At 38.3% G+C, this 25,955-nt stretch overlaps 1 protein-coding gene across 5 annotated transcripts in view; it reads right to left on the minus strand.

Moving 5' to 3' along the window:
• Positions 1-2,461: 2,461 nt before the first annotated feature.
• Positions 2,462-25,955, minus strand: part of LOC108137279 (tyrosine-protein phosphatase non-receptor type 9) — a 36,290-nt gene continuing 12,796 nt past the window's right edge. For 2 of the 5 annotated variants that reach the window (XM_017258885.2, XM_017258881.2), the window contains exons 2-8: positions 20,291-20,644; positions 19,991-20,221; positions 4,852-5,780; positions 4,120-4,280; positions 3,813-4,042; positions 3,099-3,306; positions 2,462-3,028 (exon numbers count right to left, since the gene is read on the minus strand). In XM_017258885.2, coding sequence (XP_017114374.1) covers positions 2,802-3,028; positions 3,099-3,306; positions 3,813-4,042; positions 4,120-4,280; positions 4,852-5,780; positions 19,991-20,221; positions 20,291-20,644 — 2,340 coding nt within the window. In that variant the 3' untranslated portion in view covers positions 2,462-2,801. Of the gene's footprint in view, positions 3,029-3,098; positions 3,307-3,812; positions 4,043-4,119; positions 4,281-4,851; positions 5,781-19,990; positions 20,222-20,290; positions 20,645-22,196; positions 22,290-22,462; positions 22,662-25,955 lie in introns of those variants that run through there. The other 3 variants (XM_017258882.2, XM_017258884.2, XM_017258883.2) reach the window with 3 other exon arrangements.

Raw genomic sequence — 25,955 nt, forward strand, 5'->3', positions numbered from 1 at the left:
TTTCATCCACAATTTTCTGTTGTTACTTTTATTTTTTGTTGTTTAAACTGCAAAATGCAATTTGCTTTTACATCAAGTTGTATTTTGGTTTCTCGTTTGTCTTCGTGAAATGATAACACATATAGTACTATATATGTCCTTAAATATTATGCTAAGATTTCCATGTTTTTGGGTGTGTACTGGATCTTGGACTGGTTTTGCCGCTTATGTACAGTGTCTCGCCGGGATTTGGAGCTGGATTAGTAGCTAAATGGTTAACTGGATAAGTGGAGGTGTCTCCCTGCTAAGTGGTATCATCTTATCCAAGTGCGACAAATGCATGCGAGTATTCAATATGCGGGGGAATTAGCGGCTATCGGTTGCTAGTTGCTAGATGTTAGATCTAGTCAAGTCAAGAGTTGTGTGTTTGGTTGGTTAAGGGTGGGCTGGATCGATCGATCGATCGATCGATTTGGTGACTGGTTTTTCCGGTGCATTTTTGTGCGCAGCAAAGCTTTCTGAAAGCATCGTTACACATGCAACATTTTGAGTACTCGTACTAAGTAATTTTCTTTACACATCGTTTGAACGGAAAACAAAGGCTTGTGACTCTAGCTAAGTTTTACACATTACACTTGAAGAAATTTTGCTAGTTTTCATACATGTGTTAATACATAGATATATACTATATATATTTTAAATAAATTCTTTACTCCACTCCAAGCCAAGGAGCCCACAAAAAATATTTATAGTTTATCATTTGATTTCTTTTGTTTCGGATTAAATGCAGTATGATCTCTGTGTCAAGCATTACAAAAATAGAGCATTCCATCGATCTCTGGGTGGTGAGTATTCAGTTTTCATTATGCAATCTGGTTAGGTTTCTTGTTCTTTGTTTCTCTCGGAAAAGGCCTTTGAAAGAATTGAAAATGGTTCTGTTTCTGTTTCTGCTTCTGCATCTGTGATTAAATATTAATGTAGAGTGTAGTGTGACATGACAACTTGCTGTGTGTGTGTGTGTGTGAGGAGAATCTGTGGCTCCAATTTCGACTTGCATCTTTCATTCGGGTTTGATCACAGCTTTTACAATTCTAATGATATTCATGTGAGTGGTAGAGTGTGTATGGAGTGTGTGTGTGTGGGTGTGCGCGGCCAACTTTTAAATTCGCACCAAAAATACTATATATATATATATATATATATTTCGTAGATATTTACATGCATACATACATGACAATTACAAAAAAAAAACGTATTTATCTTTCTTGCAGATGTGTGTCGCAGTATATGCACTTAATTTCTTTATGTATATATATATGTAAATATTTATAATACTTTCGCAAAGATGCACGAAGAAAATGCATTCTGTCCGACATTACATACACATAATTACACTTAATATTTCGTTTTCAGTTTACTTCTGGTTCGAGAAAGCTGCCATTCTTTTGACTTGATTCATAATTTCATATAGATCATCTTGTTATTTAAAAAAGTAATACAAAATATGTTTTGGTTTTTTCCTTCATTTATTTTCATTACGATTATTATACCATTTTTTTGGATTCGCTTGGCATATGAAAAATGTAGGAAAGAAGGCATGTTAGATATATATGTTTCTTATTATTTTTGTGTTTTTTGCTTTTTAATACTCGTTTTCTGCGCTTTCAACTATTTTGTGTTTAGTTGGTAAAATAATTTTTAGTAAAATTTACTACTTGACTCTCTGTCTCTCTTTTTTTCTCTCTGCATGATACATTTAATTTCGCTCTATATATAAATATTTTTAAAGAATTAGAAAAAAAGGGCACAAAAAAGGTAACAACAAAAATTACACATTTAACAGCTTGGAGGCGAAGAATACTTTGTTTTTTTTTTTTTTTTTTTTTTTTTTGGGGGGGGGGGGGGGGGTTTGGGTTTTCGGGCTTCAGTTTCGGTTTCTTTGGGCTATTTTCGTATGCAACAACATTGAACAGTGCTTAAATCTGATTTCTTTTGGTATTTATATATATATATATAAATCTATATATATATTCCTATATGCGGTACGTAGATCTAGGCATATGCTATATAAGTTAAGTAAACTAGCTGCTTAGTTGCTTGTAGGAAATTCGCAGCTCGCTGCTCCTTGATTACTCTTTTTTGGGGGGAAGATGTGGGTGTTGAGATGGGAAAAATGCACAAGAATTGTCCGCTCCTTTGATTCTGACCCTCCGCCGGACGGTTCGTTTGGTTTGGCCTCCAGTCCAGCTCGTCCTCATCCTGATCCTCATCGTCGTTCTGATCCTTTGCCTTCGTTGTACTCCGTACTTCATCGGACTCTAGTTAACTTTGTCATGGTTAAACACTCTTCGCTGTTAATTTACTTTTGTTTTGCTTCTTGTTTTTTTTTTTGCTAATGCTGCTGGTTTTTTGTATTTTGTGTTTTGTTTTCTGTTTTTGTTTCTTCTTTATTTTTAGCTATTTGTTTTTCATTTAGTTTAAATTTAATTTAAATAATGTTTATTTATAAACGTTTTTGCTACACAACTATAGCATGGTATGTTTAAATATTTAAAAAAAAAATAATAGATTAACGTAAATTGGTTACTCTACTCTCTACACACTTTCTCAACTCTCCTGCTCGTGCTCCGTATAGTTGCTCTCCATCTCGTATCGTATCGCATCATATATATATATATAAATATATCCATATAACACATCATTACAGGACGAACATCTAGTCGAAAAGTTACACAACTTCAATTTTAGCAAAGGTAAAACATAAAATTATTCTGTATACAAGTGTTGTTTGTTTGCTCTCTTCCATTCAGACTGCCTAGCTCCTACTCCGAGTCCTGTTCACGCTCATCGAAGCCAGCCAGATCGACGGTCTGCAGCATGCCGCGCGAATAGGCGTACTCGATGAGGGCCAGGTGGCAGAACACATACTGATCGGGCATCTGGATGGAGTAGGCACGCTGCGATCGGATCTTCTCCACGGTGCCGCGTATATCCGCCGTGCCCACATCCTCCAGTCGCGATATGCAAATGTCCAGCGTGATGAATGTGCCTGTGGATCAAGTAGATTTTGAGTTACTTGGGAGATCTTGGGAGATTGGATTGGATGGTTAGTCACTGACCTGTGCGTCCAATGCCTGCACTACAGTGCACCACAATGGGCGGTCCGCGGGCATGGCCCGCCCAGGTGTCGCCCAGTGCGTTCACCAGCTGCGCCTGCTTCTCACGCACCTTCTGCAGAAAGTTTAGCATGGCCATGGCCGAGCTGGGCACGCCATAGTCCGGCCAGCTGGTAAACTGCCAATGTGAGACATTGCGTGTTTCGTCAGTCTGTTTGTAAAGAAAACACACAAGAACAAATCGTTGTTAATAACTCTTTAGTAGGAAAAGTATGCAACAGGTAGAAGAAAGTGTTTCCGATGATATATATTTTTAAAAATATTATACATATATGATAAAAGTGGTTCCATTAAGATTATAGTATATTCTATTAGCTTCATAAAAATATAAGAACAAATTTCAAAAGTTGTCTAAAATCTATTTTTAATAAGCTAAAAAACTACAATTTTCATGACCGCAGCTGTATGTAACTCTGAGATATGTTAGAGCTCACTAATTAGGTTGTATATGTTTATTCGGTTGATATCTATCAACTCAAACAAAAACTTTCCAAATCGAATTATTATTTTAGAAGTTATTAGCATAAATCTAACTTTTTGAAAATACAAGGTAGATGGCGCCACCTAAAAAACGAATATTTTCTCTGGGCATAATTATTTATTCAACGAGTCTAACTAATCTAATAACATAGTCATCTGGCAATTCAATTAGCCTACCTTTATGTTTCTCAATTCCAACGAGGCAACCATATAGTCCTCGTTGCACTCAACGCTAATTGTTCGCACATGGTAGTCGCCAAACTCTAAGGAACTTTCTTCAGTCGGCTCCCAGTACTGGCCGCATTTCACGCGTCCGCGCTCCATCACGCGCGTCGTCATTACTATAACTAAACAATGTTGCTCCCAGATCATGCGCCAAAAGTCCTGGGATGTCTTTGGTAATGGACCTGTGCAACAATATCTTTATTAGTTTATATTCCATATATATATATATATAGATCTAGAGAGTTTAACTCTGCCTCACCTTGAGTTGAAATATAGGCATTCTTTTGTTTGTAGCCATCGACGAAATTCGCATTTATGTAATCGGACGGCTCGTCGCCGTCTTCGTGTGCCAGCACCACTCGACTGTGATCGTAGCAGAGGACGTCTGTGTAGCGATTCTTGGTCAGGTTGACGCGCATCCTGCAAAGGATTAAGGCCATGTGATTGTTAGATATCAAGGGTTATTCAAATAAATTAGGGAAAAATTTAAATAAAACTATAAGACAACTTCTTCATTGCTGAATTTTAAATGAGTTCCATTTTGTTAGCACTAAAAAATGAAAATCAATCAACGACTCAAATTTAAAAACCCGACAAAAATGACTATCGTTACATTTTCTATATAGAAAATAAACTAAATTCAACAATGACATTCTTTGGCTTTTCTATTCATAATTTGAATTGCCAAATAGTTTTAATAAGCTAAAAGTTTTAACTAGAAAATATTTTAAAAATATATCGTAAGCTCATTGTAGTTTGGAAATAATAGTCCCTGATTTATTAGTTTTATTTTTTTTTTTTTTCAATATTAAATGCACTTAAGTCACTTTTCGAAATGCATAACAAGTTGTTAAGCATGCAAAATATTTGTTTTGTTATATTCAAAGAAAAGGTTGAATAATGTCAGCTTGGCGTTATTGCACTTTTGGAAATGTACTTCTATAAGGAGTTGTTGCATGCATTTCCTACACCCTGATCTCATTAAACCCACCTCGCATGCAGAAAGGTGCCCTCTGGCGCCCTATTCCGTATGTCCGCGTACTCCTTGATCAGCCCATGGCGTCCGCGCGCCTTCACCATCTGGACAATCTGATCGATGGGCTTGGGATCGCCCTCCTGTCCGGCCAGGCTGTCGTCGTCACTGAAGCCGGACGAGGCGCTGCTCGGTGGATTCTCCGACCAGAATTCGCCGTTGGTTGTGGTGGTGCTGGCACCAGCTGCTGCTCCAGCTGCGCCTGCAACTGTGGTGGTGGTGCTAGTGGTGTTGGTGGTGTTGCTACTACTGTTGCTATCCGCCGCACCACTTGTGTTGAGCTTGAGAGGATTGGATGTGGCTGTGGCTGTGGCCGAGGTGGCGGTACTGCTACTGCTGCGGTGGCTAGGACTCAGTCCATTGATTGTGATGTTTTCGTTGGGTTCAACTGCGGCAGTTGCTGCTCCTCCTCCTACTCCTCCCACTCCAGCTGATCCTGCTGATCCAGCTGATCCAGCTGGACCCACGCCATTGCTGACCGTCACCACGGTGGTATTGTTGTCGCCCAGTTGGTGGACGGCACTGATTATCGTGGCACCCGTTGCTGTGGCGGCGGCCTCTAGTTCCGTGCCATTGGTGGTGCTGGTGGCTGCAGTGCCAACGGAAGCACCACCAACCACAATATTGGCCAGCAGCTCGTCCTCACGATTCGTCATCGATTGGCGGCAGGTGAGCAACCATGTGGCGTGATCGACCTCCAGCGTGCCACCCAGATGAATGGGCAGCGCCTTGCGCGGCACGTGCAGCGCCAACTGCGGCACCGATACAGTGAACACTCGCTCGCGCAGCTTCTCGCGCACAAACAGACGCAGGATCTTAAAGGGTGCCTTGAACCACAGCGGCGCCGTCACGATCAGCACCTTCTTCAGACGCGCCGGATAGCCGCCCTGCAAAAATTGTTTAAGGAAATTGTTTAATTGTTTCCAGTACAAAACTTAATAAATTTTCAGATCAAAGCTTGTGTATAAGTATTGCCAAAGTAAATTAAAACAAAAATTTCTTAAGTCCTCAAGAGATTTTCTTTCTTAATTTATTACAATATTTGATTTATACTGCTATGTATATATTTAGTTAATAAAGGCTTTTTTTCCTAGATAAGAAGTGAAAATAGTTTAAAGAGCTATTATTCTGGGTATACATATCTAACCATATTTTATTATTAGCTTCTCCATTTATTATTATCTATTGTACTAAACTAATTAGCGAATAAAATTACGTTTTCCTAAAAGTTTTTAATGATATACTTGGTATTTTATTTTACTGAGCACCAATTTGCAGCACTTGTCATTTTAGTTTAACATTCAGTTTTCACCGAAGCTAGTTTTCCCAGAACTCGGCAGTTTTGATTTCGATTTCCAAGCTGCGTTCGACTAATTGAAGTGACATTTCCCCTTTCTCCCAGTTGATAAAACACACTTTAATCTATGCAGCTCCATACACTACCTGTAGTTTTTTCCCGGAATATTGCACTTTCTGTGCAGGGGACAGAAGTGAGGGGGCCACCAGTCAGTTTCCAGGGAAACCTTCTGGCATAAACTAATTTGGCCTGCACATGGCACGAGTTCCGGCTAAAAGGCTTTGCATTTACTAATTAACACGCAACGCAATGAATTGCTCTGGTTTCTGTTCCCTGATTGCCAATTGCGTTGCAAAATATGGGGTCAAAAGGGGATTTAAAAGAACAAAACTATTATAACTCTAGGAAAATGTCGAAACTTTATACTTTTAATCTCAGCAATCTGTTTTGCAATCAAAACTTTACCAAATTAACAAAACACAAAAAAACTTAAGACCCCTTTAAAACTACTGTTGACTTAAAAAGAAAAAGTTTTTTTTTAGGCAACTAACTAACGAAATGTTTAGATGATTTTAAGTTGATTTGTTGCTTGCTTTTAACTTCAAACGATACAAACATTTTGAAACAAAGGTAGTAAATAAAAGGTTTAATAAATTGTGGTTTCTAAAAGGGTATATGTTGCCCATTTATTTTGTTGGCTGACCAAACAGTACTGATTAAGTTGCAAAGCCACCGGGTAAAGCAGCTAAAAGAAAAATGCGACAACATTCAAACTGGGGCGCTTGAGCAGGAGGAAAAGTGGCTGTGGGGTTGGGGTTGGGGTTGGGAAAATACCCCGACAACCTTCACCCAGTTGAGCAAATGTTGAGCAAATTTCATTGCGGCATTTTTCGTCGATGGCACATTGAGATACAGCAAAAACAACAAGTGGAAAACTTGGCTGCACTCAAAGGTAAAATGCGATTTCCCAGAGAGAGAGAAAGGGAGAGATAGTTACGGTATATAAATGGTAATACAGCTGCGGTCAAAATAAAAATAGGACAACTTTTCATTTAATGTAACATAATGCTTAATTACCAGTAAACAAAATAATATTTTAGTGTTTCAAGAAAAATCAAAACTTTTAAGCTTCTTAAAATGTACTTTTCAATATACAGTGTTGTAAATGATTTTATAACAGTTTAAGAAATTAACTACAAACCATTGGCATGCATTTTGCGTTGGAATAAAAATGTTCTGAATATCCGAACTATTTATCAATTTACAAATTAACAAAAAATTTTTTTTTAATAATCTTTTAAAAAAGATTCAAAGAGCTTCATTTAGATTTTTGTATTAACTCCACGAAAAAAAAAGAATATATTTGATATCTATTTCCATAAGCCAAAAAACTGCTATTATTTTAACCGCAACTGTATCGAGAGATAAAAGAAGAGAGCGAGGCAGAGGGAAAGAGAGAAAGGGAGTGGGTCGGTGAATGGTTAGGTGCTTGTTGGTTTTGGCTTCTCGCTCTGTCTCACTATATTTGCTTTTGGGGTACATATCATCCATGCCATCATTATTTAGTTTATTGGCCCCAAAAAGCAGTGCAGCAAGCAGATTAAGGTCAGCAAGCAGTGGGCAAAAACAAAACCAACAGAAAGTGCGCTAAAAACAACAACAAATGCACTTTAATTAAACGCACAATCACAACCAATATAGGCACACACACACACACACACATACAAAGAGAGAGACCACCACGTTTGTGGAAAATTTAATTAAAAGTTCTTTTCGCAGTTTACCTAAAAAATATTGTCGTTTCTCCTCTTTTCTGCCTTTTACGCCATTGTTGCCCTGTGTTGCCTCAATAAATTCCTGTTAAAGCTCTAATTGGCAACATTTTCAATTCAGTTGGGTGATGAACTTTGCCGCCCCCTTTTTTTCTTCTTCTTCTTCTGCCAAAGATTGCATCATCATACACACACACGCACACACACACAAAGATGAAGGAGCAGAAATGCAGGCTTCAACATACACATACACAAATACAGTATTACTCTATAAACAACTTCCTTTCATCTACTGCTCCTTCTTCTTCATTTTCTCCTCCTTCTCCTGTAGCTTCTTTCGCCTCCATTTTGTTCATGCTTTTGTATTGCCTTCCAGTTTGTTTTCATATGCACTTTCACTTTGATCCCATCACACACACACACAGATGAATTCACCTTAAAGTACCGTTGCCCGCAGTGTTGCACAATATCTGCGGATGCTGCAAAGTAGGCAATGTTATTTATATTCTTGCTATTTAAGGATTTGAAAGTTCGACATTAGGTTTCAGAGTCGTTTATTTAACTCTTGTGGAAGGATAATATCTATTAATCTTCTTCAAGGGCCAGTTAAAAATTGTTGACAAAATTTTCTGATTAAAAAACACTACTGCTTTTTAATTTACTAAATTGCTTATTAAAACTAGTTTATGACCTTATTGTTCTTGTTAAGATTTGTGTTTCTTAGTGTTATTTAACATTATTTAATATTTGTCTTCAAAGAACAGTTGAAAATTAATCAAATTATCCCAGGTCCTTCAGTTCTACAAATTGCATATTGGAAATATTCCATAATTTCAGTTAATTATTGGATTGTCCTTGCGGAAAGTTGCTTTAGTGACTAATTTGCACATGAGAAACACTTTGTAACAATAAATAAATAATTATCCAATTGATCGCACTTAGTTTAAGGTGTTGCAACAACAGTGGGAATGTGTCCATATTACTTTTCATTATTTTAGTTTAACTTTTACTTTAATTTTTGGCCTTCCAAAAACAAGTGAAGGTAAAAGCAATGTCCTTCAAACGTCCAATTTGCATATCAGCAATACTCAATAAAAGCAATAAATAAACTGCTTTCTCTTGTTACTTTTTTCGTTTCCTTTACTCGGCCAATAAATAATCCAAGGTGCGTGCCTTAAAGAAATTCGAATGGTTGACAACAAGTAAAAATGAAATGTTGTACAACTTTTTTTTTTTGGCATGTGAACTTTTTAGGGGTGCTTATGAGTCATAATTGTAGAGATTCTTTTTTGTTTCGTATATTGTACTGTGTGTATTGAAAGCGAAACAAAAAGGCAAAAAAAAAACACAAAAATCGAACCCGGCATTTCAGGGTCATATACTCAGCTGTTCCCCACTCTCTGGTTATTCTCACATCCAATTAGAATCGAATTGGAGGGGCTGGCGGCGCTGAGATAGCAGGCAATCCAATAATAACAATCACAATGTTCAGTCAGCCACCCCAAAGCACACATTTAATTGACAAACACACACTTGCTCAAACAAAAAAAAATATAATATAAAAATACAACAAAACCAAGAAAAGAAAAAACCACAATGGCAGGTGGCACCGTGGCAACACAAACTGCTGTGCTCTTGGCCAGATTATTTGCCTTGAGGGCCAAAGAAGTCTGCGCACAAAAGTTGAATGAAACTTGGGCCAAACTTCAAGCGTCCACCTCCGTCGTCTCCGGATTTCACCCTTTCCGTAACCGTAACCGTTCCCGCCCCCGCCGACATGCCACGCCCCCCCGAGGAAAAACGAGAAGAGCCACTGAAGACGACGACGTTGGAGGTGGAATTTCCTTGATGAGGCTCGAGTGGGCAACTTAACGTGCCTTGGCATGCGTTTCAATTCCGACTTCATCCCCCCCCCACTTCCTTAAATGAATCCTGGTTACTTGAATGCCAGGAAACGTGTGTCTGTGTGTGTGTGTGTGTGTGTGGGAAGCTGGAGAAATTGGAGATATTGTTATATAAAGTTTATTCCGGGCTAAGGCTAAAATTAGCAACTTAGGTGGTACAACACAAAAGCTCCTTAATACTCAATTATGCACTGAGAGAAAATGGCAACACTATAATAAAATAACTTACAAGCGAAAATCTAAAGCACTGAATTTTACACTGATAAAAAATGTACTTGTCAAAATAAATAAAGCGAAAAATATTTTTACCAGTCTAGTAATCTATTTCAATAAAATGTTTCCTTGCTGAGAAATAGTTTTAAAAAAATACTTTCTTAATGCCATAATTCTAGTGCTGATATGCAATATTATTAAATTTCGGTAAACTCTTCCAAGTGTACAATGACTGAGCTCAATTGCCACAATTAAATTTTAGAAAAGACTGAGAAATATCTTCATATTTCATTCTTGCTTAATTGAAGGACTTCCAGGAATCTTATGCAAGCATCCATTTTTAGCTTAATTATAATCATGGTCTAAGTGAAATCCAATCAAAACACAAATCACACTGTGTGGGTGTTAAGCAATCAATTTCGACCACTTCTACGAATAACAGCTAATAAGGGCACAACCCTTGCTTGATTTGATTATATATTTCCAATAAGTCGCTGAAATCAAACCCTTACTTAACTAGAATTATAGAATTTCGTAAGCCCCTTATTCCTAGAAATTCATGAAATGCAGTTCAAGTGCAATCTATAAATGTCAATTGGGGAGGGGGATTCACAAGGAAGCCAATTAGCTAGGAACTTCTGCGGAATCAAGTATACGCCATGCGGCTCAAGACATCTGTTGAAACAGTGAATAGTTTTAGCTATTCCCTCTGTCCATTTCTCAGTCATATTCCACACATATATGTATATATTTTCAAAGGGGGCGAGGCGAAACAATAAGTAAATATGTGAAATTAGCCATGGCCAAAATTGGTAATGCGTTTTAAGCTTGTCGCCGTCTTTGGGCATGAAACGAATTTGTCGTCGGCGTTGGCCAAAAAAGGCGAAAGTGGCACGCACAGCAAACAAACCGATAAACCAGGAGGCAAAGAGCGAAGCAAAGGGCGGAAGACGAGGCCAAAAGACAAATGAATAAGCGAACGTGGGGCCAAAAGATCATGGGAAATGGACAGCGATAAGTTATGATTAATCAGCATTATTCAATTATCTAATTGAAGTCAGGCCAGGAATACACTTTTTGTATGTTAAACCAAAAATACGACTCAAAACAGAACATCAACTTTAAATATCTTAAAGTGTGTCTCTATATATAGATCATTTTCTTTCCATCTTCAAGTACAGCCAAACAACATAACAAAAATAAAACCGGCGGAGCAAAAAAATTTTTACAATGAAAAGAGGTTCAAGTAGAAAGCCAAAAAATGACAATATGTCAGGGGCAAAAGAAAAAAAGTTTAAGCCGAAAACACACAAAATAAATAATAAATATTATTCGGCTTCAGGTGGAACAGTCAGTCACACAGGCCGAGAAGACAAGAAGATAGATATATGCCGTGGGGGGAATCAATATTTGATGGCTCAGGCTCAGGCTAAGCCATGCTAATTGGAGAGCTCTTCACGCTGATTGACTGACTGACACATACACACACATGTGGGAGATCCCAACCGAATCGAGGCTTACTTGCCCGGAATGCTATACTATAAGGCCGCAAGCCAATCAATTGAAAATCCCTCGGAGACACGGGCAAATACTTAAAAACATTTGTCATAGAAAGGTCAGCTCAAAGGGCTGCGAATCGATAAATTTAATATTTATCATAAAGTATGCAAACCACTCTAGTTTGTAGCTTATCAAGGTTGATAAAAAAAGGGTCTCAAATGAATTGGTAATATTCACAAGTCAGGTCTGTAACAACTGATGCCAGTCGATTGCTGATAATTGAATTGATAACTTATAACAGTATTTTCGGATTCTAATTATCGAAATTTAACATTTTTTCACAATTCAAGCTTAATTTTATGATTTTTTAACAAATAACATCAAAAATTTCGATAAATACCCACACAAATTTAAAACCTGATTCAGACATGACCGCATTTCCGACACTTGCCGATTGAAAGCCTTTTTTGCCCATTGAGTGACCACCAACTGTCTTAAAGTTCTGATACGCACTGTAACTAGGTCTCATTTCTCTGGCATATAGAAAAATGGCATGAACGCACACACAAACACAGACATTGGGGGATATAAATCAAAAGGTAAGAAGTAAAAAGTGGCAGCAAAAAAAATTATGTGTACGCGCCATTGAAGCAACGCCAACAGCTGTGTTTGATTGCCTCCACTTGTTCCTCCTCAATCTTCGTACTGCTCCTAGTTCTACCTATGTGCGTATGGTTGGTATACCTACCAACCACTTCCACCACCCGGTATTATTGGCATATTGGCATATTGGCTGTTGTTCCCATTGTTGTTGATTTTTGTCAAGCTCTGTGAATGACAGCCGCAGCAGCTTTTGTTGCGCCAAAGAAAACAGCGCTAAGACACAAAAGTCGCATATCACTTGCCATTGATGGTCGACTGAGAACCCAAGAACCACGATATCTGCATAAGGCAGCTCGCTCCGTCAAGCCGGAGATTATAAAGGTGGTGTGCGAGCATTATCTTGAGATTTTTTGGCAATGGAAACAGTTTTAAACAAAGTTACTTATTTTCTTTGAAATAACTATCGCTTATTAATTAGTGTCGATAATTCTGGTTATTAATAATAAAATCTTAATTAGTTTTTCGTTTTTTATTAAATAAAGTAACTAATTTTCTTTGAAATATTTAAGACGGTTGAAATCGATTACTAATTACTATCGATAATTCCGATTATTGATGACTAAATCTAAATTAATTTGATAACTGTATCAATACACTGATTTAAGTGGATTACGTTTTTTCCCTTTAAATTTGGCACTGAGGATTACATACGGCTTATGTGTTCCTATACTTCTATTATTGCCTTCTCTATTGAGAATCATTGCTTAAAATCTATTTTTGGTACGTATAACCAGTTGAAGCCTTGTTTATTTTAATGACCTGGTCCAATTGCCAGCTTCTTTTATATAAAATTTAATCTATAAATACTGGGTTCCCCTTTTTTATGTTTGTGGGCTCAGCTTTGAAAGAAGGAATCCCCTGCAACCTAATGCAACCTACCTACCAACAATAGATTCGCATCCAGCCGGGCTAACCCAATTAGGTGACCTACTTTGACATTAGCTAATTGGACAATACAAGGGCTCAATCCGCAAGATTTCCGCCGCTTATTGATTAATAACCATGGAGTGGCTGCGATTTACTTAAGCACTGCGATCAACTAAAAACGTGATTCACTGCGAAAGCCCGGCTAATGAATCATAAACAAAATTCAAATTAAAATTAAATGTTTGTTGTCTACAAATAGCCAAAAAAAAAGCAAAAAATGATATTTCCTTGAAAACAAAAGACAGCGAAAACAACTAATAGAAATGTTTTTGGCGAGGTCTTTACAAATCAGTCAGGGGGCGACTCTCTGTCCATATATATCTTATATATAAATCATTGTATATCTACCCATATTCGAGTGTATATAGCTGTAGCTGTATCTGTATCTGTATAATCATGTACCTGAGTCGCGCGTTGGCGTTGTTATGGATTGTTGTTGAATGCCGCGTTGTTGCTATTGTATTGCTGTTGTTGCCGCCACCGCCGCTGTCTAATTATTCAGATTTTTATTGTAATATATAGTTTGGTTCGCACAATTAAATGCTAATTGCGTGCACTTCCAATTGAACAATTTTACATAACTTTTTATTTTGTTATATATATATTTTTTTTTTGTTGATTTGTCACATTACACAATGGCATGGATGCACATCCTCTCTTTATCTTCTTTTTTTTTTTGGGTAAACGGCAGACACACGGGGGTTGGGTTGGATTGGATTGGATTGTTGGGGGGTTTAACAGGGAAAAAACAAAACAAAAATATGCATTTGAGATTAGATTATTCGGTTTCGACTTTAGTTACGTTTTCTAGTCTTGGCCCTATATATTATCCGTTTGCACTTGCAGATACTTTTCTATATGGTTTTTCCCCGGCTGCGATCCGTGGATTTGTTGCTGCAAAATGCGTGTGAAACATTCAACAAACTAAAGTGAATTTCAGATACACACACATACACACACACACAGAGTGTTTTCCACTTTTCTTTGCACTTGAAAAAAAAAAGAATGTTTAAACTGTTTCAGCAGGAGTATTATTTTCGGTTGAGCAACAATTTTGAAAGCATTTCGCTGGCTTTTTTTTTGTTCAATTTTCAATGTTTCGATTTTCCTACGCCTTCTGAGTTGTGTCTCTTCTTGGCCGCTGCGTTTCATTGGGTTTTCTCGCTTTTCTTTAGGTAGTTTGTTTGTTGCGCGTCGTCGTGGAAAGCTGAACTACGTCTGACTGCTGCGGCTGCTTTATTTTATTTTTTTCGTTTCGCTTTGCTTTTTTTCTGCCACTTTTTTTTTTTGCTATTTTGCGGCTGCGTTCTCGGCGCACGCGCTCTCTTTAATTTGCCACCACCGAAATCGCCGGAAAAGAGCGGGTCAGCGGGTTGCTCTCGTCCGCGCTCTCTGGCAACCCTGGTTGGAAACCACTGGGGGTGGTTCAGGAGAGCGAGGGACGGCGAAAGCGCTCCCTTTATCCGAAAGAGCGGCAGCCGGAGTGCTAAGGGTTGCTTGTGGCGAGTGCAAGGTTGCATGCGATGCAGCTGCCGATTGCCCGCGAGTGGGTGGCTCAAGTGGTTGAAGTTACCGACAGGGTTGCCAGCTTCATTTAGGAAGCAGGAACTATTACTATGGCTTGAGCTATTTTTTTTTATTAACTATCCTAGTGCGAACTTTTTTTTATGGCACTAGTCAAAACAAAATGAGTTAATATCCATGAAAGAATAAAGAAATTATTTAAACTGCCAACAGGTTTTCCAATTCTTTTGTAGAAAGCAGGATATTTTAAGCCTTAATTTCTGAGCGCCATAAGCACTATCTTGAAAGCAGTAATACCTACATTTAAAAATCCTAAGAATATTCCATTACTTACTTACTGAGTAAAGAAGATTAAACGAAACCCATCACTTTATATGGAGAGCTACTTCAAATGACCAAAAAACCACATTCAAATGTGACCTCTGAACCGATGACTGTGCTTTTGCTATTTAATTTCAGGCATTTCCCGGCCAACTAGAAGGAAGTGACTACCATAAATAAACGAAAAATTCCAATTGCTTTGATAAGATAATTTATTTTTAGTTAACCCAAACTTGACGATATTTTTATAGAGCTGTTCTAAGGCGCTCAAAATCGAACATTTATTTTACGCAACTACGTCAATAATAAAGATTTTGTCATTTCTATATATTCGACAGGAGAGTAAAACGAAATGTCCCCTGTTCTTAGTCATAAAACTGTTTACTAAAGTATTTAAAAAATACATATGAATAACACGCCACTACTTGTTGAGCTAGTCATTAAAATGAAATATTGTACACTTTGTACACTGCAAATTGCCAAATATTCCTTTCTATATTTTGGAACATTAATTTTTGTGCATTGGATTTTCCGGAACCACTCTTGTAATACGGAAGCGGAGTAGTCCACGTACAATTCTCTTTTTTCTGAGCTGTATAAAGTATATATTTGCATTTTGAGACTCTGACTCTGGTCTGGTCTAAACATTTGCGTCAATGTCGAACGGCTGCGGCAACAAAAAGCACGTTGTAAAAATAACACAAAACAGCGGCGGCGGCGACGGCCAACGTATCGACAACAATAACAAAAGCGTTAACATATCGACGGCGTCATCGGGTATTAATCGTGTATTTAAGCCAACTGAGCCAATGAATGAACTTCGCGCCGCTTTTCCGAACGATCTATAAATACGATCAAATTATCGCGCCGTCAATCACTGTTAGATCAAGTGTTTGTGGGCCAAGTGCAGCAGCCAAAAAAAAAACACAACGAGGGCAACAAAATAAAAATGGGGAAAAATAGAAAACTACTTTCACACGCGCTCATCGTAAATGAGAAATGCCTTTTCCATATGGACGCACATTTTTACCGCTCTTTCGCGCTCGTATATTTCTTAGCAAGGCGGCTTTGCTTTGGCTTTCGGTTACAATCTATAACGTTCGACTAGAACACGTCAAATGAATTAGTTAATCAAGCAAAGGCGTAAGATAGCCACAAGCGATCGAGCGAAAAAGAGCGCGTCTCGAAGCTTTGCTCTCTTCCGCGCTCTTCCTCTCTCTGTGAACGTGTTTATGGTTTTCAAATTATGAACTATCGAATACGTGAAATTAAAATAGCCCTTTTTATCTTATTTATAAAAGGTATTAAGCATAAATGTTACATTTGATCACTTAAGATGACATTAATAACACTTCATATATAAAAAATATCTTATTAATATTACTAATATCAAATTTACAATGACAGCTTTAAATGCTAATGACTATTTTCCTTAAATTTTTTTCGCATAAACATAGTCTCTCTCTTTTTCTTCCCTACTCTCTGTGTAAAAGTGAGAGTAAAATAGCGTGGGCACATTCCACTCTCTGCATGTGTGTGTGTGTGTGGGTGTGTGCGTTATGATCTCCTGTCTTCAGGTTGCGACAACGCTGCGTATGCGTGATGGGCCCAATATATTGCGCATACGCGGCTTGGTACAAGCCAGAGTTGCCGTGTTTTTCCTCATTTCTTTTTAGCCCCATGACGTCACAGACACAGCTTTTCTTTGGTGCGCTCCATAAAATTAAAAAAAAAAGAATAAAAACAAAAAGAAAAGGCAGAGACACGCGCCAAAGAGAATGCTTATTGGGCACTCTCTCATTCTCCAGCACTTCCTCTCCACGTCTCTCTTTTCACCTCCATCTATCTCCCTCTGACCACTGGGCGTTTCATTTGCGGGGAAAGAGCGCGCGCCTACGCCGAATCGTTTTCATTGTTAACTTTATTTTGTGCGTTTTGATTTTCGTGGAAGAATGGAATTAATATATATGGATGGAGATGTATTGAAACAGTCGTGATCAGAAAAATAGCACTAGTAATATATTAGCTTAGTTTAAAAACTAATAATTTAATGATTATGTATTCTTACAGTCGTGCTCGGAAAAATAGCACTGCAATAACACTATATACAAAGCTTTAAAAGGTCACCAAACCTTGAATCTAAGATATCATAACTTATATTCGAATAATAGAAAGTGTTATTATCCGCAAAAAAATTAAAAATCTGTTTTTAATTTATTAAAATGGCATATCTAGCTCAGATTAATTGTATGCTACACATGGACAAAATTATTAAATGTACGTAACAAAAAGCTGAAATTAATTATTTTATAATCTAAATAGTATGAGATAATGATAGATAATAATTGATATTTGTCTAACCCCGTCTGTACAACTGAGTGGGCAGATTATGTATACAAATATAGGAAGGTAGATAAACAACATGTATATGTTTATTCATATATGTATATTTTTGTACCTGAAGAGGCTTTTTAGCAAATTGAGCGAAATGTGTCGGACTTTCAATGTCGGCCGGCGATTTCTCTGGGTCCCCATACAAACTCCCTCAAATTACTATTTTTATATATATTTTCGTTCCCGGTACGATCTCCGGTAACTGTACACTGTACAGTGTATAGTATATATAGTAGGACGACAAGTAGAACGCAATTCCAAGACAAAAAGCAAACAGCGAAGAGCAAAAAAATGTGGGACTCGAGCAAACGAAACGCAAATGAAATGGAAAACAAGGCGCAACAGTACAGCAACAAACTGGGATGATGATAGCTGCTACCTGTTGTTGTTTTTGCTGTGTTTTTTTGTTGTTGTTGCGTATGCAAATAGGACGCAGAAAGGGGATGGTGGGTGGTGTCAGTGGGTTGTCCCCAATCAAAATTACGTCTTACTTCAGTGTGGCTAAAAACGGAAGAAGGGAGTATAGTGCTCGAATCCGTTGTTTTCATCTTTCGCGTGGGCTGACGAAAACCACCGCCCACGCACCGCATGCTGCGATTGCCACTCCCACCCACAGATAACCGCCCACCGCCTACCACCCACCAAACATACATACAACCCCTTGTGCGTGGGTGTGTGCACTAAGTGGGGGTTTCTATTACTTTATTTCCTTTTTTTTATGCAGGCGCTGATTGTGTGCACTCAACTACTTCCTACAACAAGGATTTCCGAGTCAGGTACGACAGTAATAATTTATGGGAGTTCATGGTAAAAACAAAGCGCATAACTAACTTTTATGGGCGGAATACAGCTGAATAATAGAGAAATCCACAACAGTGCTCAAAAGAGGCCTACAAAACCACACTTTTCAAACCAAGTTAAAAGCCGAACAAAATAAGTTAACAAACAATCCTTATTAAAGTAAACTTATTCATATTTTTTTTGTAATTAACATACTTTAGATACAATAAACATTATTGTGCAAGTAATTTATATGTCCAATTTAAGTTAAATACTTTATTTTGTTTAAGTTTCAAATAATAGAAAATAAATAATTTTATGCGTATCCGAAAACTATTTAGCTGATTGCAAAACTATTATGTTTAAGCTTAAAAAAAAAAAACAACAAATATTATTATGCATAAAAACATGTGTCCAAATAAGATTAATACTTTCTTAAACAAAAAAACTATTTTACTAATTGCAAATTATTTCGTTTAAGTGTCAAGTAGATTATTATACAGATATTAAAGCTGAATGGCAATAAAAAAAAGATTTAAAAAACTAAGAAAAACTGGAGTTGCCATCTGCTTTTTGTAACAATACAATCGACATAAAATAACATTAAATAGCAGCCATATAAAACTACCCGATCCCACCCACTTCCTTTCAATCAACATGAAGCACAAAGTAAATATGAAAAATTTGACGCATGACATGAAAAGGCAACGAGACGAGACAGAAATTTTCAACTTGAAGACATTTTCCGCCGATAGAGAATCCACAGGCCACTTGGCACACAAAACTCGGATAGTTCGGATGCGCCGATGATACACTGATTCACAGAGGTACGACCAAAACTGCGCACATATGGGCAAATGTGAGAAACGCACAGCACAGTACAGCACACACACCAAATGAGCAATATCTTTTGTATTAATAGAGGCAGGCATGTTGTTTAATATTTTAATTTCAGGGGCCGCCGTTGTGCCACGCTTTGTGCTTTTGTGGGGCAAGCTGGGATTGTGTTGCGTTGACTTTTGGCTTGCCAAGAGCCGGAAGTGCGACAATGGGGCAAACTGCAGGGGGGGCTTTTGCTCTGATGACAGCCCACCTGGAAATCTGACGGAGTCTACTTCGAATTCTGCCAAAACTTTGCAAGGTAAGTGCATTTATTTGAAGCTCTTTTGCAGTCAAAATAGCACACTCTACGAATATAAGTTATGTTTTTGAGGATTCTGAGCAAAAGTGCTAAATAATAAATGCAAAAGTTACATTATAATTAAAGAATTTAAATGTCGTTTGTAGTCAAAATGGTAAACTTTATGGCAGAACTCTTCGAATTTAGCTTACACAAAAAATACTACAATTTGTTTAAGAGAATTCTGACCAAAAAATGTAATTAAAAAAAAAAATACACAAAAAGTAAATAATAAATGAATTTTAACAACCATTGATCAAATTTAACATAAATGGAACTATGCAATGCAAAATATTTATCTGTTAGCAAATACAAGTTTTCAAAGTTGAAATCAAACGTTTTAACTAAACAGCTTTTAAGATTAATTCAAATATAATTGTTTTTATACCTTTAGTGATATAATTATACCTTTCTCTTGCTTTAATTCAAGCCAAGAAAGGATTACAATAAAATGTACCATTAAATCGGAATGCTTAACAATTGTCTTTCGGTCTTTGTGTGACCAAACCTTCAACCAAGTCCACTTCCCTGCTCAGTTTCTTAATTCCTCTAGCTATTTCCCCAAGGCTGCCGAAAAGTATGCCACAATCGCACAATCGCACCATCGGAAACGGAAACTCACCTTGAGCAGCGTGAGAATCTTCTGGGAGAGGTCGTAGTCAAAGTTGGAATACTTGGAGCCGCTCATGTCGTAGATGAAGACGAGGCCGGCGCGCTGCGTCTCCGAATCCTGGAGCGCACTGTCCAGCTGGTAGACGATGCCCTGCAGCGTGGTCGTGTGCGAAACGCTCAGCGGACTGTGTCGATTGGCGGTGAACAGGGCGATGGCCGCTCCACTGGAGGTGCGTGCGGGCTACAAATTTGGAAGGGAAATAATTGTTAAGGAGGTAAATGAAGAGCATCTTAGGGCATGCACACTCACCAGGATTGTGAACTTGCCGGTCTGCAGCTCGGAGCGCAGGGGTTCCACATCCGGATCGATGTTATAGAGATACTCCTTCTGTCGTATCTGCTCATGCTGCTCGTACAGTGAGACCGCTCGCGGTATGTCGAACTTGCGGGCGTACAGAAACTTGACGGCCGTCGTATGTGAGATGTGGCGCCTCACAGGCGCCGCTAATTGCACCTGCACCTGCGGCTGTGGCGGCGGCGGCACAGCTGCTATTAAGTTCTGAGTGCTGCTGGCTGTGGAGGTGGAAGCTGACGGGGATGTGGCTGTCGTCGTGCTGCAGTTGGCACCCAGATTGTTGCAGAGATCAATGAATTGTTTCACAGCCTGCAAAATAGAGGAAAACATGAAGAGTATGAGATACTTGGTATAGTGTTTATTTATTTTCACAGATATCCATAAAGTATAATTGTTTTATTTTAAAATGAAGTCGGAAGGAATTCAGCATAAATTTAAATAGACAAATCCCCAAATATGATTATCTTATTACAAAAAAAACAAAAGGAACTAAATTACTTGTATTGTGTAAGAAGAGAATTTCATTTAATGTTCTTATTTATATTTTTGATTTCAGGCCTATGACAAAACTTAGTATGGGTAATATAATATTTGACAGGATTGTTTTCAGCAAACAAGACTATATTTCTTACTTTTTTTTTTAAGTTTATGGCAAATATATTAAGGTATTCATGTTTTAACGCTATATTTAGAATATACATATATTCATAAGATCTTTAGCGACTGGATTCCATTTTAAGTGCAGCTTAAACAGATTGCTTTACGAGCTAATGAAAAATATGATTCTGACAGTCGAAGTTAATCGCTTAAGTTCAGTATCTCTTGCAATATGTTCGAGATCTTAAAATATATCCTCATTAAAAGGCATTTGCAGTGAGAGAACGGGTTAGGCTGCAATGAGACCTCCATCATAACCAAGTGAATTTACGACAATTGTTTAAATTACGGAACTAGTTCTGCCACTCTGACCCACATAAAGTGGTCAACTGGTTTCCGCTTTCCGCTCTGTCATTGCCCATTTGATTCATGGGCATTCGATATTACTGAGAAACGGGTTGCAAATCAATAAACCCAAAGTCTTTATGGTCGGCGGAACTAGTTCAGCGCTGACGGATCGTTAATTTGTGCACTTTACGGAGTGATGCAAACTCTGCTCTGTGTTCTCACGATTCCGTGATGCTTTACAATTAGGCACGGTGATCATCTTTCAGTTTTGAATTAATGGCTGACGCCCATGATCACATCACCGCTGCTTACTTTTGTAGTAGTAAACCAATAATCAGGCATGCACATGGTGCAATCTACCCTATCTTCCTCGAAATGGTACGCGATTAAGTGGGCAAATGGGGAAATATCAACAAATGTGACACCTTTTCGCTTTTCCGCTTTCAATCGAATAATCTTTATCTAGCAATTTCCGCGAATGAGTTTCATTACTGCTGTCCAAATATAACATTCGTTATTATCTCTCTTGAGAGATATGTAATACATGCACTCTTTTGCGAGTTTCTGGTGAAAAGTGCAAGTTTCATTCATTCCTTAATGGGTCAGTCAGTCAGTCAGTCAGTCAGTCAGTCAGTCAGTCAGTCAGTCAGTCAGTCAGTCAGTCAGTCAGTCAGTCAGTATGTCAGTCAGTCAGTCATCATTGTCCGGGGTGTGTTGACCTCGTTCCCATCAAGGTTAATGCAATGCGAGCCATCCGCCAAAGTGTCGGATCAACGAAATTAAAGCATTATAAGCTTGTGGGAATTGCTCAATTAAAGCAATTCGTCATTATTGGCCAACCAATTGAGGCCTTTTTCTTTATCTCGCTTTCTGATGGTGATGGGATTTTCACTGTATATATACTACATATATTCACCCGTTTCTTCTTTGGATTTGGGTTTGGATTGGTTTCCAACCAGGTGCAAATTCCATGAGCAATTTCCAATTGCTTCATTCATGGCTTTGGGGCTTCTTCATTCAAGCGATTTTCTGCGCCAACTAATTAGACAATCCAAATGCCAGGCACGAGGAGCACAGGTATACAAACATGTGTGTGAAGTATGTATGTATGTACATACATGCGGCCCAGAACGGAACTGATTGGAACCGATTGGAATCGAATAAAAACCGAATAAAACCCACCTGTTCGCGGTTGCGACGTCGCTGATACAGATGCACCATGTTCCTTTTAGTGAACTAAAGTTCAAATCACTTGCCGATCATTCGTACTATATGTGACACCTGAACAAAATCCTATATATCCTGCTTTGTAGATTTGTTGATCTGTAGATTTGGAGGCTCTTTGAGTCTTCTCTTCCCTTTTCGCGACACGCCGCGTCCGAAGTTTCTTATGTACTGAAAACTGCACACTCGCGACCACTTGGCTTCGATCGCCGAGCAGAGCGGAAGGCAGCGCCGTCGACGTCGCAATCATCGTCATCGACTGATAGCAGTTACACTGCGAGAAAACTAACTGGGTTCCAGAGAGACCTTTTAAATATACAAATTCAGCACAATCCAGAGGTTTTCGGATTGTTTTTATTTCTTTTATTTCTAAGCAACCCAAGCTAACAAAGATCTTAGAGTAATTAAAAGTTAAGAGGTTTAGGTAGAACCCCTAAGCTATACATCTTTATGTAAATCATGTATGGTAATGTTCAAAGGTTCTTTTATAGAATATTTAGTTAATAAACTTTAACATTATATTAGAAAACAAAAAATTTTTTTTTGTTATTTCTTTTAAGATTAAAATTTTAACCCCTAATGATTTCAATCTTGGTTTAAGCTTTTTTGTTCTAGAGCCTTATTTTAGTAATATTATATCGAGAATTCATAAGCTATATCTTTGGGTTAATCATGTATTTTTTAGCTCAGTGTACCGCCGCTGCGCTGCGGTTAACGAACTGCAGGGGCAGAGAACACGTTGAGCGTTTTCTCGGAAGCGGAGACGCGGGCGGCGCCAGCGGAGGCATACCAGCAATTTGAGTCATGCGGGAGTCGCCGGCGGAGACGGAGGCACCATATGTCACCCTTCGACCGGTGCACAGTGGGCCAGATCGGTCGATAACGGCGATGTTTGATTAGTGCTGCGACAAGCGATAACTTATCAAGTAAATTGTGTTCGTGAGAAACGAGCTTTCATCTGGCAAAGTTCGCAGAAGTTCCCATTCAATGAACCATAGCCTATCAGCATGAATTTTGTCTAGAAGCTCACGTTCCTGTGCGAATTCTGATAAATTAATTTGTATTTTTCGCTTTATTGTTGGCATTGTTTATGGGGGAACCAAATACAGATAGTTTACATTTCCTTTGAAATGCGTCTTCTGAAGAAATGATTGCTTTCAATACAAACAAATTCGAGAAACTACTTTTTAGAAACTACTAGAAAGATTTGATCGCTTTTATAAAGCACTTTGAACCAGTGTGCGGGTCCAGGGATTCCTTTGAAGCGAATTCGGATGATGTGAGGCCCAAAAGAGAGGTGAGCGATGCTATGCGTCATCGCATTTATGATCCTCACCTCTTTCCCTCAAATCGGGTTTGTTTATCTCGCGTCTTTCTACGAATACATTATCGCATCGGAGTCTGGGACACAGGGGCTTAATGGCTTTAATGATCATGACATAAGATATTCAATTCGCTTCGCTCGTTTCGAAAAAAACTAATAAGATCCTGTCAGGAGTCGAAATAGGAATCCTTTATTCCGTAATAAGACTACTTGATTGGAAAAAGCCGTTCTCAAAACACACATGTTAAGTGGAAGTGTGTGTTTGTTTATGATTTGTCATCCGTCGGTTGTGGGTTTTTTGTTTGTTTATTTTTTTGTTAGTTGTTAGCTGGCCTAGGCCAACAGGTCACCAAGTCTTGTCTAATTTTAGACACACGCTAATGGCCCCGCGGGCGCTACTTTCACTTTTCCAGGGCGGGGATTACCGGGGGTAAAAAGGGGGCGGGGCGGCGACGGCACGAGTATGGTCTCGGAATCAAAAAAAAAAAAAAAAAGTTTTATCGGAGAGAGTCGCTCGAATGCCCCGGATTGTGACTAAGTTCAGTGGAATGGGTCAGCAATGGTTGGGCAGTCCAAAAAAACAGTATACGGTGGTGATGCTCTGATGTATCAATTTCAAGAAAATATCTTAATCAATCACATGCTTAATGTTTACAAGAGATCATTAGTTTGTTTTGTTCTGTAGAGGTTTTTAACATAGATGATTAATCTTCGGTGTTAAGAGAACACACACTCAAGGCTCTAATGAATTCAATTAAGATTTCTTTTTTATTAACTAAATGGTAATGTTGTACAATAAGCTGGTATATTTGGTTCTTTTGAACCCTATCTGCCAACTCTCAATTTAGAATAGCTGTTTAAACTCCAGCTTCTTATAGCCAGCACTTAAAATGTAGATTCAGGCAGGCATCTGAAAATAATGCCTGGAGAATTAGGCAGCATAAACAAAAGATTGTTTGTCAATTAGCTATGCTAAAGAAATATAGAAAGCAGATAGAGAAAAGGAGTGAGAGGCAGAAGGCGGAAGGCCTGGTTGGTTCACTCACTTCCGGTTTCGAGTTTAAGTTCTGGTTATGGTTATGGCTATGATTACAGTCAACGTAAATCTCTTGGCCATAGCCATAGCCAGTTAATAGAGCAACAAGCTTCACACACATTTCCCCCAAGCCTTCCAACTACTAACTGTGTTTGCATGCAAAGCAAAAGCGACAGACTTTGCAAACTGTTCCAATCCGTTCCGTTCAGTTCGGTTTGGTTCTATCTTGGAAACTGTAAAACCGCTGGGGGCCATGGCTAAATCGGTGTCTCCGATCGCTGGAGAAGAGTCTTCGACTGCTAGTGCGACTTGGAGTCTTTGCTTAACGGACTTTGAGCATGAAAGCCGATGGTTCTTGAAACAAAACAAAAAAAAAAAAAGAAAAATAGCCAGCGATCAGCGATTGGAAAACTCCTAGGCAGACAGTTAGATTCGCTTGGGGAAAGACTAAAACCCAAACACACATGCAGATTGGGCGTAGAAAGCAAAACGAGGGAGCTACTGTTGAAGTTCCACGGGGGGAAATACTATAGTTTATTGACCAGCCATATCTGACAGATCAGCATAGTTATCGCGCACAGATCACTCATCCATTTATGATTTCATTGCTGACTAATCTCTGGTCGGTCGTGAACAATTAATGTGTAAATGGAGCATTAAATCAGAATATATTTACGCTGAATTGCACTCGATCAATGAGTTGGCAGCAGTTTGGAAGTTAGGTCAGTTAAAAGTTAAAAGCTGTGAAACACAGCGATACAATCTTTTTCATGATTTTTTAGGTATGTCTAGAATTTCTCTAGGAAAAGTTAATCTAAAAATTTATATATTTAAAAATTGTTAAATGGTATTTCATGATTGTTTTGTTTTTGGCAAAATATATAATTCTTAAGACTTAATAGTCATTTCAAAATCATAACCTAAATGAAAACCTTTAAAAGTCGCATCCACACCCATGACATCTGTCTTGATTTCCCTTTTTCCGCACTGAAACCATTCAGTGGGTTTGAAAATGACCCTCGTCCTATAAACTTTCCACCAGACACCCTCCCCCAAGATTCTCAACGAGGATGGCCTTTTGTCATTATTTA

Source organism: Drosophila elegans, unplaced genomic scaffold, assembly GCF_018152505.1.
Source record: "Drosophila elegans isolate 14027-0461.03 unplaced genomic scaffold, ASM1815250v1 contig_149, whole genome shotgun sequence".
Lineage (NCBI taxonomy): Eukaryota > Metazoa > Arthropoda > Insecta > Diptera > Drosophilidae > Drosophila > Drosophila elegans.